Source organism: Panicum hallii, chromosome 5 (genome assembly GCF_002211085.1).
Source record: "Panicum hallii strain FIL2 chromosome 5, PHallii_v3.1, whole genome shotgun sequence".
NCBI lineage: Eukaryota > Viridiplantae > Streptophyta > Magnoliopsida > Poales > Poaceae > Panicum > Panicum hallii.
The window spans coordinates 3,111,995-3,126,221 of record NC_038046.1 but is presented as its reverse complement, the minus strand read 5'-3'; the positions used below and the strand labels follow the sequence as shown (position 1 = coordinate 3,126,221).

Here is a 14,227-nt window from a genome sequence, read left to right as displayed (position 1 = left end):
AATCATGAAATGAGGCATCCGCCGCATGAATGTTATGGTCATTACAGTTATTATGGAATTAGCTTTGCTTTTAGCTTAGAAAAGCCACTCAGGAAGAATTGGAGACCAGTAGACTTTTTAGCATAAACGTCATGAATAGACTACCACTGCTGTCATTCAGGTGCTGTTCGGTTATGCTCGGGAGAGCCAAAACGGCATGTTTTCTAAGACCCAGCTCAAATTCTTACTAGAATCTTACAAAAAAACTCTTGAGAAATCAACGGAGGTATCAGCTAGCTTGGACAGTTAGCTTTGTTGCCCGAAAGCTGGCACCGGTGAGCAAGATCAGCTTCGCCTCTGCCTCCGCCGCCGCCGCGGTGACCGCCGGCACCGCATCACCTCGCTACCTCACGCAACTTTTCTGCCATTCTCGGCTATACCAGACACGGAAAAGAGGAGACGGCTGACGCGGGCAGAGAGCAAGTGGTGGTATGAGCGGCTAAGACACTGCGTAAAGCAGCACGACGTTGCTAGCGGAGAGGAGGAGATCGCAACTGAAACACTAGCCCTCCTTGCTATCTTTGGGGAATCCAGTGACTGATCTTTCAAGACCAAAGGTCTAGTATTGGTGGTTACTGGTCACACAAACTTTCTCTTAGCTATGCTTATCAATGGAAATAAGCTTTTGGATTTTGCGAGGACAAGACAGCTTTATTCGTCGCCCGGAATCGGCATCATGGCTCTTGCGATTTCTTTGCCTGCCTATATATGCAGAGTGTTAGGCCATGCCCCTCCTGGGCCGTGCAAGCTCAGCTCATCTGGAAGGAGGAGCTGACAAGAGGAGGGAAACAATGGCGAGTTCTTCCATGGACACTGAAGCTGCAGGCCAGGAGCTCAAGGGCGGTGGCTACACCGTCGCAGCTACTGCTCATGCAGTGGACTCAGGTACGAAACATTCAGGATCAGCGAGCTGGTGTGGTTGTTCTGAATTCTGATCAGGTTCAGTTGATCAGCTACTGAGTTCGTTGTTGTTGGCGACAGACTCGTGGCAGCAGGTGGGGCTGCTGCTGGTGATCGGCTTCAACTGCGCCTACGTGCTGAGCTTCTCCAACCTCATGATGGCGCCGCTGGGCTGGGGCTGGGGCGTCGCCTGCCTGCTGCTCGTCGGCGCCGCCGCCTGGTACGCCAACTGGCTCCTCGCCGGCCTCCACTTCATCGACGGCCAGAGGTTCATCCGGTACAGGGACCTCATGGGCTTCGTCTTCGGTACGCAACCATTGATCTATCATAATTCATGCGAAGAAATTGTTACAAGTTAGTAGCTGATAGCCTGATACTGAACAAGCAGCTCATACGTTATGCATGCTCTGTTCTGAATCTGCAGGGAGGAAAATGTACTACCTCACTTATTTCCTGCAGTTCACCACTCTGCTTCTCTGCAACATGGGATTCATCTTACTTGGTGCAAGAGCACTCAAGGTACACCAATTTGTTCTTGATTTGACATGTGCACAAGAACAGGACTGACAGTTAGTATAGGAATCAGCAGCAACGCAAGCAGCTTTGCTCCGATGGTTAACCCCATAATAACTCACTGCTCGTGGTCATTAACCAGGCAATCAACGTGGAGTTCACCCACTCCCCTGCTAGGCTCCAGTGGTTCATCACCGCGACGGGAATCATCTACTTCGCCTTCGCCTACTTCGTGCCGACGATTTCTGCCATGAGGAACTGGCTCGCCACGTCGGCGGCGCTGACGTTAGCATACGACGTCGCTCTGCTGGCCATCCTAATCAGAGATGGTGACCACACCTGCTGATCATGTGAGCTAGCATTAGGACTTACCCCAACAACTTGATTTGCATTGTCTTCTCGATCGTCAGGGAAATCGAACAAGCAGAAGGACTACAACGTCCATGGCAGCCCAGCCGAGAAGGTGTTCAACGCGCTGGGCGCCGTCGCCGCCATCCTCGTCTGCAACACGTCCGGGCTGCTCCCGGAGATACAGGTCTGAACCCTGAACCAATCGATCTCTTTTATCGATGTCTACTAGCTCTCGTCGAGTGCTCAAACCCGTGCGTCGACGGCGACCCTGCGTGCACGCCGACCGACGTGTGTGGCTGGTGGCTTTGGTTACCCGTGACCTCGTCTCGACGGTGGTTGACGCTTTACATTTGCCGTTTGGTTTCAGTCGACGGTGCGAGAGCCGGCGGTGCGCGGCATGCGGCGGGCGCTGCTGCTGCAGTACACCGCCGGCGCCGCCGCCTACTACGGCATCAGCGTGGCGGGGTACTGGGCGTACGGGTCGGCGGTGTCGGAGTACCTCCCCAACGAGCTCGGTGGGCCGCGGTGGGCCGCCGTGCTCATCAACGCCACCGCCTTCCTCCAGAGCGTCGTCTCCCAACACGTGCGTACGCTTCTTTTTCCTACGTGCGCCGCTGCGCGCATGGCTGCGGCGAACTCTTTACTGCTTCGCCGCGTGGAACCCACCTAGCTGACCGGAGCTCCGGTGTGGTTTGCCGTCGTGTGCAGCTGTTCGCGGTGCCGATCCACGAGGCCATGGACACGCGGCTGCAGCGGCTGGAGGAGGGCATGTTCTCCCGGTACAACCTGACGCGCCGCTTCTTCGCGCGGGGGCTCATCTTCGGCTTCAACATCTTCGTCACCGCGCTGTTCCCCTTCATGGGCGACTTCGTCAACCTCTTCGGCTCCTTCGCCCTCGTCCCGCTCACCTTCATGTTCCCCAGCATGGTCGTGCTCAAGGTACTGGCTCGTTGCCGTAGTATACTCTGATGGCTTTAGTTCGTCTGAATTGCTTGTATTAGCAGAATAATTGAGCAGATCACCATGGCTGGTGAATTTGATGGTGTTGCAGATCAAAGGGAAGAGTGGTGGGAGATGGAGCAGGCTTTGGCACTGGGGCGTCATCGTTTTCTCCTCTGTTCTCTGCGTCGCAACCACCGCCGCCGCCGTTCGTTTGATCTTCAACAATGCCAGGATCTACCACTTCTTCGCCGACATGTAGGGGGAGTGAAAACATGATGGAAGTGATAGTTACATGGTGCCGCCTTTTAGGTTAACGGCTTATCGCCTCTTATAAGGTGTTTAGTTTGAGGGGTAGGACGATTAAATACCTTCTCGCTCTTTTCATTTTTGTTTGGTTTGAGAAGTGGAATGACCACCTCATCCTTGACAAATGCATGATTTGGATGAGGTGATTCCTCAAACCAAACATCATTTTGTATGAAAGACGAATGTTTCGCACGTGCCGAATTCAGTAACCCTTGCAAGGACCAAGAATATTACACAAGAATAATGGACCATAATGGATTGACGGGTTCATAAAAGATTAAACATTGTGATAGTCGCATACCGTTGCTTTTGTGCTTTCATAAAGAATCTAATGCGACCTCTTTGAAGTTTGAACACAAAATATGTCATCATAATGCTAAGTCATATCATATTTCAATGCTGAAGTATTAATTATTAACTTGATTTACCAAGAGAATCGAATTGGCCGGGATCGGAGTTCAGCCACGCATGCAGTGGTGAGCTTGCAAGCTAAGTTGCAGGTTTACATCAGATTCAGAGTTTCCAGGAACGCTCATTATTATGTAGATGAGAAAATACTTCAGGTATCTGTATATATTGTATCCGAAGAAACTAATAGAAGAAAGATGGCTTTTCCCCAAATGTTGTGTTTTTCGTATCAAGTTTGTCTACTGCATATTTTAGTTTTAACCTATTTAAATTAACTTTTACAAAATAGTATGGCCAGGTCATCTTCAACGGTACTTTCTTGCGCATTTGCTATATTTGAATGTGCTTAATAGTATTAATTTGTGATCAAAGTAATGTTTTGGTGATCTTGTTGCTTTCTAAAATGACAATTATTTGAAGACTAAAGAGTGTAGTACTTGCTATTATGGGGAATGTGATTATTTGTTCTGAAAGAAAAGATAGCTTTGTTAATAATTCGCGAATCGGCTTTTGGGTCTTCTTTGCCTGCTTATGTATATGAGCCATACGGAGTGTAATCCGAGCATCTTTCCTGACCTCTGCAAGCTGAACAACGCACATGGAAGCAGGTGCCAAGAGAGAAGCAATGGCATCTTCGCTGGGCACTGAAGCGGATCAGGAGCACAACGGCAGTGGCTACACCATTGCAGCTACTGCTCATGCTGTAGACAAAGGTACACATGATCCTCAAGGTTTTGTTTTAATCTGCTCTTTGAATAGTAACTGCATGAACCTGTACCAGCATGAAAACCTGCACTATGGCTAAAACTAGTGACTAGCTCCTTGGTTCGTTCTGAACTACGATTCTTTTGGGTGAATTTTGATCATTCAATTCAGACTCATGGCAGCAGGGTGGGCCTGCTTCTTGTGACCTCCTTCAACTGCGCCTACGTGCTTATCTTCTCCAACCTCATGCTGGTCCCCTTGGGCTGGGGGCACCGCCTGCCTGCTTATCGTCGCCGCCGCGGCGTGGTATGCCAACTGGCTCCTCGCCGGCCTACATGTCATCGACGGCCAGAGGTTCATCCGGTACAGGGACCTCATGCATGGGCTTTGTCTTCGGTAAGTGAGGTTCTTATACATCTGCCTATTACTACTTCTAAATTGTGATTATAATCCTGCAGTCTTCAGTATACTACAACACTTTGACAAACAATATCTATGAAAATGCATTCCACATGGAAATAGTGAAAATGTCTTTTCCTTAGTGAATCAAGTGGCATTAATATTAAGTTGGTGATGTATGTTGCCTTTTCACATATTAAATTCGTTATAATTTTAGTACGCAACTGGATGAACTAGATAATTTTGTATGAATTTGTAAATATATGGATGCAAGCAGGCATGTTGGTGAAGAATTCAGATCAGATGCCTCATTTTTCCTCCAAGAGATTCCAAATCGTTTCTCACCTGCGATGCCCACTGATCGTACGAGCTGTACGTATGGATGAAACGTGCGTGCCCACAAATTATATTACATCATGGTTCTGAGACTCTTGAGTAAAGTTTGATACTATACAGCAACAACAAAAAAGAGATTAATAAGCAAGTTTGATCCAGGGATTAGCCTGGGCATAAAACCCGAGCCCGAAGCCCGAAAAACCTGAGCTCGAACCCGTTCTACCCGAAGCCCGATACCCGATAGGCTTCCTCGGGTAGTAAAACGTAAAGCCCGAACTAATTTCAGGCCTGTTCGGGTAGTGAGGCCCGGTACCCGAACTACCCGGACAGGCCCGAAGCCTATCACAAGGCGGCCCAGCAAGGCAGCCCACTAGCCCAGCCACCAGGAGTCCAGGACTCATCTCAATTCTCTGTTTCTCACTCCCCCGGCCCCTCCCGCAATGGCGCCCTGCTCTGAGCCTCTAAACCCTAGCCGCCGCCGTCCGCTCGTCCCCATCCACGGCCGCTCCCACCGGTGGCGGCGCGGCGCAGCGGCCCCCTACCCGTGCGGCGTGCGCGGCGGCGCGGCGCGGCCGCCCGGCTGCCCGGGCGGCGTGCTAGGGCAGCTGTTAAGTATATCCGAAACGGTGGTTCAAGAATGGTGAAATTGAAGGAAGTTGTGGAGGAAGAGAAGCTGACCAGGAATTCATATCTTACGGCTGATGTCCCAACTAGATGGAACTCCACGTACCTTATGCTTATGTCATGGACCTAGCTGAAGGAAAAGATGGTTGTGGTCATCCAGATGAGGTAGATTGGCAAAATGCAAGGAAGATGGCAGAATTTCTAGAGCACTTTTATGACCTTACTTGCCGTGTCTCTACTACTCTTCATGCCACTACTCATACATTCCTTCATGAGATCGGAGAAGTGCATGTGTTGATTCAATCATGGATGGACAGTGCAGATGATGTGCAATCAGCAATGGGAATGAGAATGAAAGAAAAATTTGACAAATATTGGGGACTTTGGCATACTAGCAGTGATCAAGACAAGGATAAGGAGAAGGGAAGGGGAAAGGCAAAGGAGAAGGAGAACCTTATTTTACTGATTTTTGTTGCTGCATGTCTTGATCCAAGATACAAGCTATCAATGTACACAAAGATAACAGTTGAAGAGATTTTTGGTGAGGAAAGGGGACAGCTAGTTTAGACAGCCATTAACACTTGCGTTCGTGAGTTGTTTGATGAGTATAGGAAAATATATTCGTCGGGAGAGGACACAACTGATGTGAGTGACTCAATAGCATCAAAGGAAGGTAAAGGTAGGGGTGGCAAGCTGAAGGAAATTGTTGCTAAAAAGATGAGGCTAGGCAGCGGTCCAAGCAGTAACACTAAGTCCGAAATTGAGAAATACCTAGCTGAAGAATGTGAGGACACAGAAATGAAGCTTGACCTCTTAACATGGTGGAAGGCATCTGAGCAGAGATTTCCTGTTCTTGCTCGCATGGTCCGTGATGTTCTTGCTATACCAATCTCATCTGTAGCATCGGAGTCTGCATTTAGCACAAGTGGGCGCATTTTAGATGACTTTCGTAGCTCGCTTACTCCATTCATGCTTGAAGCTATAGTTTGTGCACAAGATTGGTTGAGGTGGTCAACACCTATTGACATTGAAGAAAATATTGAGGAATTAACCATGCTGGAAAAAGGTACAATATTCCTTCATTTGCTTGTTTCTTCATCACTAATTGATCACTGCATATCAAAAAATATTAACATAGCAATGCCTCATCTTATTGCAGAACTAAAAGAAGAACTAGGTGGCAAAGGAAAAGAAAAGCAAGCAGCAACTGCAACTAATGGAAGCAACTCTATGCCTGCAACGTCTACATCTGAGTTATCTTTTAAGGTATTCTGTGTTGTGGTTCAGACTTGAGAGTCATGTATTGTTCTTGTTATCTTTAACTCTATGCCTGCACGAGTGCACGCACACTGCTGGCTGTTCACTTGTTCAGACTTCAGACTCTAGCATTGTCCCTGTTCAGAGCTAAGTTCAGACTTTAGCATTGTCCTTTGGCTCTTCACTTGTTTAGACTTTTGCACCTTATTGTTGTTAAATTTGTACATATATCTCTGTTTGTAATATGATTTCAAACTTCGAGCTTGAACGGGCTACCCGAACCTGAACCCGAAAATTTCGGGTACTTGAACGGGCTACCCGAACCTGAACCCGAAAATTTCGGGTACCCGAAATTTCGGGTCAGGCGTAAAAAGCCCGATTTCGGATACTGATTTGAGATACCCGAAATTTAGAAAAGCCCAAAAAGCCTGACCCGAAATTTTCGGGTAGCCCGAACGCCCAGGCTAACAGGGAACATACACCACAAATTGAAGTTTCGATCACCAAGCATGTCAATGCCGAGTGCAGCAATTCATCAAACACCTCGTCACCAAGCACCAGTTCCGCAGTGCTCACACAACACCGCCTTGCCATCGCGAACCAACGCTGCTGCAGCTGCTGGAGCAGCCACCATCCGACTCGACGGTGGCTAATACCGAGAGATTACCCGCTGTGGAAGTGCCCGGGAGGAGCTGGAGCTGGAGCTGGGACGAGATCGCTCTCTCGAGGCGACTGGCGAGGGAGGCATCGGAGGGGCCGGAACTGGACCGGAGGAAGACCGCGTGGAGGCCTCAGGGGAAGGATGGCGGATTGGCGTGAAGGCGGTGGGCGAGGGCGGTGACTGCGTCGGAAGGCAGCCGGCGAGCGGTGAATCTCGGTGGATTTCAGCAGGAAGGGCCGTCCTACAGAGAGACATAGAGAGATGGGAGCGAGTTATACACAGAAGAGTCGAAAACACTACGGGTGCAAGGGAAGGTGGCGGGTATTATCGAGGAAGAAGGAGAGGAGGACGAAGGCGCTATACGCCGGGCTTCGTCGTGCGCGACGGCGGGTTGCTGCGGCTGCCGGCGGTGCCGGAGGCAGAGGAGTCCGAACCCAGGGTGCTTTCTGTAAATATACGTTGGCGGATTTTACATATAGGCCCCTAATTCGGATCGCAATTGTAAATATCGGACCCTATATTTACAAAATACCTCTAATTATTCATAATCGCGATCCAAATCAGGGGCCTTAATGAAAATATCTGACGCGGAAAATTACAAATGGACCCCTGGGGCATTTTGCAAAGTGCCACGCCGGTGCTGGAGGAGGCGACGAGAGCTCGCGCTGCCGCCGGTGATCTCCGCTCCCTACCTCCAACCCCCCCTCTTGCGCTCCTCTCAGGCTCCTACATCCTCCGGCGATTCGGCCGCCGCGGCGGTGCCTGCGCGTCACTAGCGCCTCGAGCTGAGACGGTGCCTTCTTGCCGTGCCGTGAGCCGTCGTCCCTCAGTGACGGCTCGAGCTGCTCCTCCAGGCGTGCGCCCATGGCGGTGACGGTGGCGCGTCGCGAGGCCCGCCCGCGTCAATGTCATCGTCTGTGGTGTCGCGGCGGCGCTTCTGGTGGCCCCGTGACGATCGCGGCGTCTTCATCGCCGCGGCGACCGCGACGAGGTGCTGGAACTCGGCGGAGACGAGCTTCAAACTCTGGGCACTCACCGGTGAGGAAGGCGTCGACGATGTCCTGGAGATCGAGGGATCACGTGCCAACGAAGGCGCTCAGCCTGCTGGGCTTCCATGTCGTTGTCCATGTCGCAGAGGCAGCGACGGTGTCGAGCTTCCGGTGGACGAGGGCACGTCCTCCCGCTACAACCTGACGCACCCCCTTTGCGCGCGGGGCCTCGTCGGGCTTCAACGTCTTCGTCGCCGCGCTGTTCCCGTTCATGGGCGACTTCGTCGTCAATCTCTTCGGCTCCTTCGCGCTCGTCCCGCTCACCGTCGTGTTCACCAGCATGATCGTCCTCAAGGCACGTAGTGTGGCAGTATTGTTGTTTAATCATATCAAGATGAACTGGGTAGTCTAATGATTTGTGATGATGGGTTGCTGGTGGTGCAGATCAAAGGGAAGAGCGGCGGGAGATGGAGCAGGATCTGGCACTGGGGCATCATCATCGCCGTCTCCAGTTTCCACGGTTCTCGGCGTCGCTACCATTGCCGCCACCGTCCGTTTGATCTTCCACAACGCCAGGGTTTACCACTTCTTCGCCGACATGTAACGGCACCAAACCAAAGAGGCAAAGAGCGCAGGGTGAAACGGGTTCAGATGCTTCCGCAGTACGTTCTCTCCGCACGACACCCCCCATGCTAGCTCGTATACTAGATATCCAGTGGTACAACATCCATGCACGCTGCACAATCTAATGCCGGCTCGTTACAAGAAAAAGGCCAACTGACAGGCATGTCAGCATCAAAATCCCAATCTGTTGTAAACCAGCAATCAGTTTTGCCAGTTTATAACTTCGCATTACATGAAATTTATGTTTGGATTTTTTTTACAACATGCAACAAATCAAATTAACAAATTTCGGACGAACAAAAAGGCACTGGCACAAAGAATCCTCTAAACGCTGATGTCAGAAGACCAGAAACGAACGAATATCCATATGTACAAGTCGTCGGTTGAGCAACCACACAATTGAGTGCCATTGCCCAACACGCAATAGCAAAAACACACCATCAACTTTTTTTGCGTTTTCTCCTCTTTCTTCTCTTTTGTGTTTTTCCCCATTGCTTTGGAAATAGCCCTCGATAAATTCTGAAACCCACTGCCTGGCACTGTGTTCGGACCATTCCTGGTGGGCATCAATACTTGGGACAACCCTGCTCCATCTTGGAGATCGGCGGCCCTGCAGTCCTCGGCCTGAATTGGTCCGTGGTGGGGGGGCCTCACTGGACGGATTGCAAATGGGTCGTGCTGTCCCGGTCTCGGTGACGCAGGGTGGCTCCAGTATACCACCCATTTTGCAATGATCCAAACCACCACTTGCTAGTATAGCTTTATCCTTGTGGCGATGGGAGTGCGACAGATTGGGCACAACTCGAGACTCGGTCCACAGTCACAGCAGGTCTGCAAAGAAAATGTTTTGTTAGGAGGGATATGAAGCTGACGTCTCAACACACTTCCACAACCGAAAATGACTCGAGCAACAAGGCACTAATCTATTAGATATCATAAGAAAAACGGCACTGGCAGGTATACTGGTTTTCATTAAAAAGAGAAGGTACAGATTCACTGTAGCACAATAAAGGATAGAGATTCACCTGGTGTCCACAGCCAAAGGCCATGTCTTTGGGGTTCACAAGGCAGATAGGGCAGACCTACAGACGCATTTAGATGATCAGATATAAATGTTACATAAATGGCTCTCTTAAAAGAACTTCAACTCAGAGATCAAGCAGAAATGAAATATTTTGTCAGAGCACATGGGGTTGTACCTGGTTGTCATAAGTGGACGTAGGCGCAGCTGGGGTGGCGCTATGTGGATTTTCGTAGCGAGGATACGGTGATGAGGATGATGAACTCTGTGTGTAGGTGGTTGGCTTACTAGAGCTTTTAGATGAATAGGAATAAGCATCATCGATTCCAGCAGGAGGCGGCAGAGGAACCCTGTCAGGAGACTTGAAAGAGCGACGACTGCTCGCAACATGTTGATACAAGTCAGTATATACTTAAAAATGAAAAAAAAACAACCCTAAAATGTACATTCAAGGGGGGAAAGGCATACCCTAAAATTCCTAATTCCACGGTTGCTTTATACTGCTGTGGTATCTCCATCAACGCAGAAAGAGCAAATGCAGCCTCTTTTCTTGATTGTGGCATGTTCTTGGACATTATCTCCGAGAAATTCACAAACTAGAGAAGTAACAGATTTCCAGTGTTAGGAAGCAAGAGTTTATCATCTCAAGTTCACAAGCAAATTTTAAAGTGAAACCAATCATCTCAGGGTATAACACGTCAACTTACTTGGAAATTGTCAAAAGCTCGAGCAGGAATGTTGTCATCAAATTCCTTCATCATGTCCCAGGGGCCATCACCAACTCCTACTAACACGATGGACAAAGGCAGTTCACTGCATAAAAAAAAAAATGAAACAATCAGTGTCGTCCATGACACATCAGACTTGGTAAATTTTGTAAACTTGATGAAGTTGTATCTGTAACTAAAAGACAGAGTGCATTCAGTATATGGGCACAACAAAACAAGACAATGAGCGACATTTATGCATGTCTTACCTGGCCTTCACAATGGCATCAACAGTCTTCTGCTCTTGCGAACTTAGCTGTCCAGATGCAGTATCTACACTCCGCGTAACCTGAGTAATTATATAAGTTAATAAGAGAACCGAAAGGAAATGTTCTAATTCCTGACATACATACTACAGTTCAAAACACAACAAGTAATTCAATAAAAAAAGTAAACATGAATTATTATTCGGCCAAGGTTGTTATTATGGCTAGTGGCTACAGGATTCATATTTACATACTAGTCGGAAAAAGATAAAGTGCAAGTGAAAAGCATCAGACAGTACACATTAACACGTAACTTTAAGAAAAACACAATTGTATTTGTTGGTCCATGTATCGACGTGCTGGATTTGCACAGCAATATACAGGTCAAGGAAAAACAGCATTTTGCAGTAGCAATGCAACAGTGAGTCTAATTTATGTGTATCATATATTAAAACCACCACTCATAATTCACAACCATGAAATTACTTGCAGCATCACAACAAGAAAAGTAAACATGGTACCTGCCCGTCGGCAATTATCAATAGAACATGGTATTGCCCACCACTTTGCTCCACAATGGTCATAGCCATCTCAATAATTGGTGCAAAGGATGTTGGTCCTGTTCAGAATCATTTGCAAAAAGATGAATTAGCACACATGCCCAATCTAGTCAGATGGCTGAACAGGGCAATAGCAACTTACCAGCTAAGCGCAAATGTGGTACAATTTCCCTATATCGATGCAGAGCTTCTGAGAAGCCATTGCAAGGTCTCTCGTCAGGATAAAAACAGAAGACGTCTTGATCATGTGTTGATGCTGAAAAAAAGAAGTGTACAGTTGAATTAGGTTGTAGAGAAATTATGAAATAGTGTAATAAGTAAAATATTAAAATTCATTACCATCTCCGAATCCAAAGCATGGGATCAAATTGTCTTCATCAAATTTTGACATTGTCTGCCCTATGATCGAGATGGCTTGTTCATAAGGATTTGGTGTGCTGCTAATGTGATGTAAACTACGTCCATGAAAGGAGAATTTCCCTGATAGCGGAAACAAATCATTAGCATCGGTAGGCGAGGCATTGCACCAAACTATTACATTAAGCAATAAAACAAATAAATAGTCCATAAGTGCTAACCTGTCCACTCGTTGCTCTTTGTGAAATCAATGCCGACAATAAGATTTGACGATTCAAGCCCAGCTTGAGCTAGGGCATCAGTAACCTGCAAAAGGGAAAAGTTTGATCTTCAGAAAGACAGCTCACAGGAATAACAGTAGCATAACTGAATTTTAGTATATGCCTAAAAGTTTGATCCTCAGAAAGACAGCTCACAGGAACACAAGCAAGCATGAAAAGAAAATGATACAGCCTAGAGACAATTAATGTGAAACATATGTAATTGCGTCATGAGGTAGATTATAATATAACTTTCACGAGCCCAGCCACTACTTTGTCCGGCATAACCATAAACTCATAACAGTCTGGCCAGTTTGGCGAGAAGAAAACCAGGCAATCAGACAACCCAGCAACTCTGACCAAACACAACAGCAAGCCAAAGGCTGGTGCTCCCGATAATGCCAAGTTGCCAACCTTGAAGAAAAATATTGTGTATTTTTCCAATGAGCTATGGCCACAAAGTCGTCTATCTACTTTCGTGTGCATGAATCCTTCATCAACAGTAATCTATCGTTGACCACCCATTTAACCCGCCATCCCAATCTGAATTTGCGCAACATCAAATCAGCTGACCCACGACGGACCATTTTAATCTCCTTTGACATTTCAATTCTTTGTAGATTGAGGAACTACGGAGGAGGAGAAATCAGTCATGGTCTCCAAACTTGGTTGCAAGATGGGAAAATACTGGGGACTTCCGTGATCTAGACGAGGCCTCAGCGAGACAGTGGTGAGTTGAAATCGATCCGATTCACCGCGCTGCCACTAAGTAAGATCCAACCAACATCCAAACGAAAGGCACGGAGCCCGCAGCCGGTTCTAAGATTTACCAGGGACAAGATAGTCGCAGGCGTACCTGGTCCACCGAGTGGTAATCGTCGGCAATCCGCGAGTACCGGCGGTCCAGCTGCCGCGGCTTCGCGGCCTGCGGCGGCGGGGCAGCGGCGGGGGCCTGGTACGCCGGGGCCGCGTAGGGCGCGGCGTACCCCCCTCCCTGCTGCGGCGCGGGGTAGTAGCCCGCGCTCGGGTCCTGCGGGTAGTAGCCTCCATACTGCGGCGGTGCCCCCGCCGGCTGGCCGAAGGAGCGCGAGTGGCCGTAGCCCCGCCCGTGGCAGCTCCCGTCCCGCGGGCTGCTCCTCGACGGGCTTCCTCCCATGGCTCCCGGTCCGTCGGTCTAGCGGATCCCGCGTTGAAACGTCGAAGGAGTACGAAGAAGAGGCAACCGCTGTTCGGGGTATTTGTGGCGGCTGTGGCAACGGCGGCGGCGGGGACCAGATGTGGGAAAGCGGCGAAGCTACCGCGGCCGCCGCCAAGCGAGCGGTTGTGAAGCGAGCGCGACGCGACGCGCGGAGAGGCTTCGCGTCTCCTTCCTCCGGCGGCCGCGCACGGCACGGGCCCCTGTGGATTTGCAAGCAGAGTCGCAGGCGCTGAGCTGGTCTCCTTGGCTGATCTGCGAGACTCTTTGTGAGGAAGGAATTGTATTCACGGCCTCACGGGTCACGCCATCACGGGCAGCTTGCAGCCGGGGTTAATATATGGCCGCTCGGTGGGACCACCCCGGCCGCCAGGGAAAAAGGTTAACCCACGAAGCTCCCCTGGACTTGCCTGCGTGGAAAAGCGCGGAAGCTTTGGGGCACTGGCTGTGGGCCCGGATGCGCGCAGCACGTGCCGGAAAAGAAAAGTCGTTTTTACTGCTTCCGTCCTAACGCAACTCTTGCTTTCCGTAAAATAATTTCAAATTTAACTAAATTTATATTAAATAGTATAAATATTTATGTTACAAAATAAATTTTTATTAGATTAATTACGTATTATATTTTCACACTAAATTCATTTGGAGATATAAATGCTAGTATTTTTTATGAATTTGATTAAATTTAAAATTATTCAACTTTTTAGAAAGCGAGATTTGTATTATTTTGTGGACGGATGAAGTATCGCGGAGCAGAGCTGCTGCAGGGGCAGACAAATACTACTTTGCGTGTCTGGGATCTTGGAGAAA

At 48.9% G+C, this 14,227-nt stretch overlaps 2 protein-coding genes across 2 annotated transcripts; one reads left to right on the top strand and one right to left on the bottom strand.

Annotated features, from left to right (window-relative positions):
• Window positions 1-562: 562 nt before the first annotated feature.
• LOC112891369 (proline transporter 1-like) lies at window positions 563-3,349 on the top strand. Its single transcript, XM_025958211.1, has 8 exons — window positions 563-924; window positions 1,021-1,245; window positions 1,364-1,458; window positions 1,595-1,781; window positions 1,863-1,987; window positions 2,171-2,386; window positions 2,512-2,742; window positions 2,855-3,349. The coding sequence occupies exons 1-8, from the start codon at window positions 765-767 to the stop codon at window positions 3,002-3,004; spliced, it is 1,389 nt and encodes a 462-aa protein (XP_025813996.1). The 5' UTR covers window positions 563-764; the 3' UTR covers window positions 3,005-3,349.
• A 5,870-nt stretch (window positions 3,350-9,219) lies between these two features.
• On the bottom strand, window positions 9,220-13,716 carry LOC112893581 (E3 ubiquitin-protein ligase RGLG2-like). Its single transcript, XM_025960985.1, has 11 exons — window positions 13,082-13,716; window positions 12,187-12,271; window positions 11,948-12,088; window positions 11,751-11,864; window positions 11,570-11,667; window positions 11,052-11,131; window positions 10,783-10,888; window positions 10,544-10,671; window positions 10,254-10,452; window positions 10,080-10,136; window positions 9,220-9,885 (listed from the first exon to the last, which is right to left on the bottom strand). The coding sequence occupies exons 1-11, from the start codon at window positions 13,379-13,381 to the stop codon at window positions 9,805-9,807; spliced, it is 1,389 nt and encodes a 462-aa protein (XP_025816770.1). The 5' UTR covers window positions 13,382-13,716; the 3' UTR covers window positions 9,220-9,804.
• Between the last annotated feature and the right edge of the window lie 511 nt (window positions 13,717-14,227).

What these genes read in the sequence shown, in the direction of transcription:
- LOC112891369 (XM_025958211.1), top strand. Translation starts at nt 765, where the DNA reads ATGCCCCTCCTGGGCCGTGCAAGCTCAGCTCATCTGGAAGGAGGAGCT. An exon ending in CCTCATGGGCTTCGTCTTCG is followed by an intron (nt 1,246 to 1,363) that starts GTACGCAACCAT and finishes CTGAATCTGCAG; the next exon opens with GGAGGAAAATGTACTACCTC. An exon ending in CCAGCATGGTCGTGCTCAAG is followed by an intron (nt 2,743 to 2,854) that starts GTACTGGCTCGT and finishes ATGGTGTTGCAG; the next exon opens with ATCAAAGGGAAGAGTGGTGG.
- LOC112893581 (XM_025960985.1), bottom strand. Translation starts at nt 13,381, where the DNA reads ATGGGAGGAAGCCCGTCGAGGAGCAGCCCGCGGGACGGGAGCTGCCAC. An exon ending in ATTACCACTCGGTGGACCAG is followed by an intron (nt 12,272 to 13,081) that starts GTACGCCTGCGA and finishes TCCCTTTTGCAG; the next exon opens with GTTACTGATGCCCTAGCTCA. An exon ending in ATGCTTTGGATTCGGAGATG is followed by an intron (nt 11,865 to 11,947) that starts GTAATGAATTTT and finishes TCTTTTTTTCAG; the next exon opens with CATCAACACATGATCAAGAC.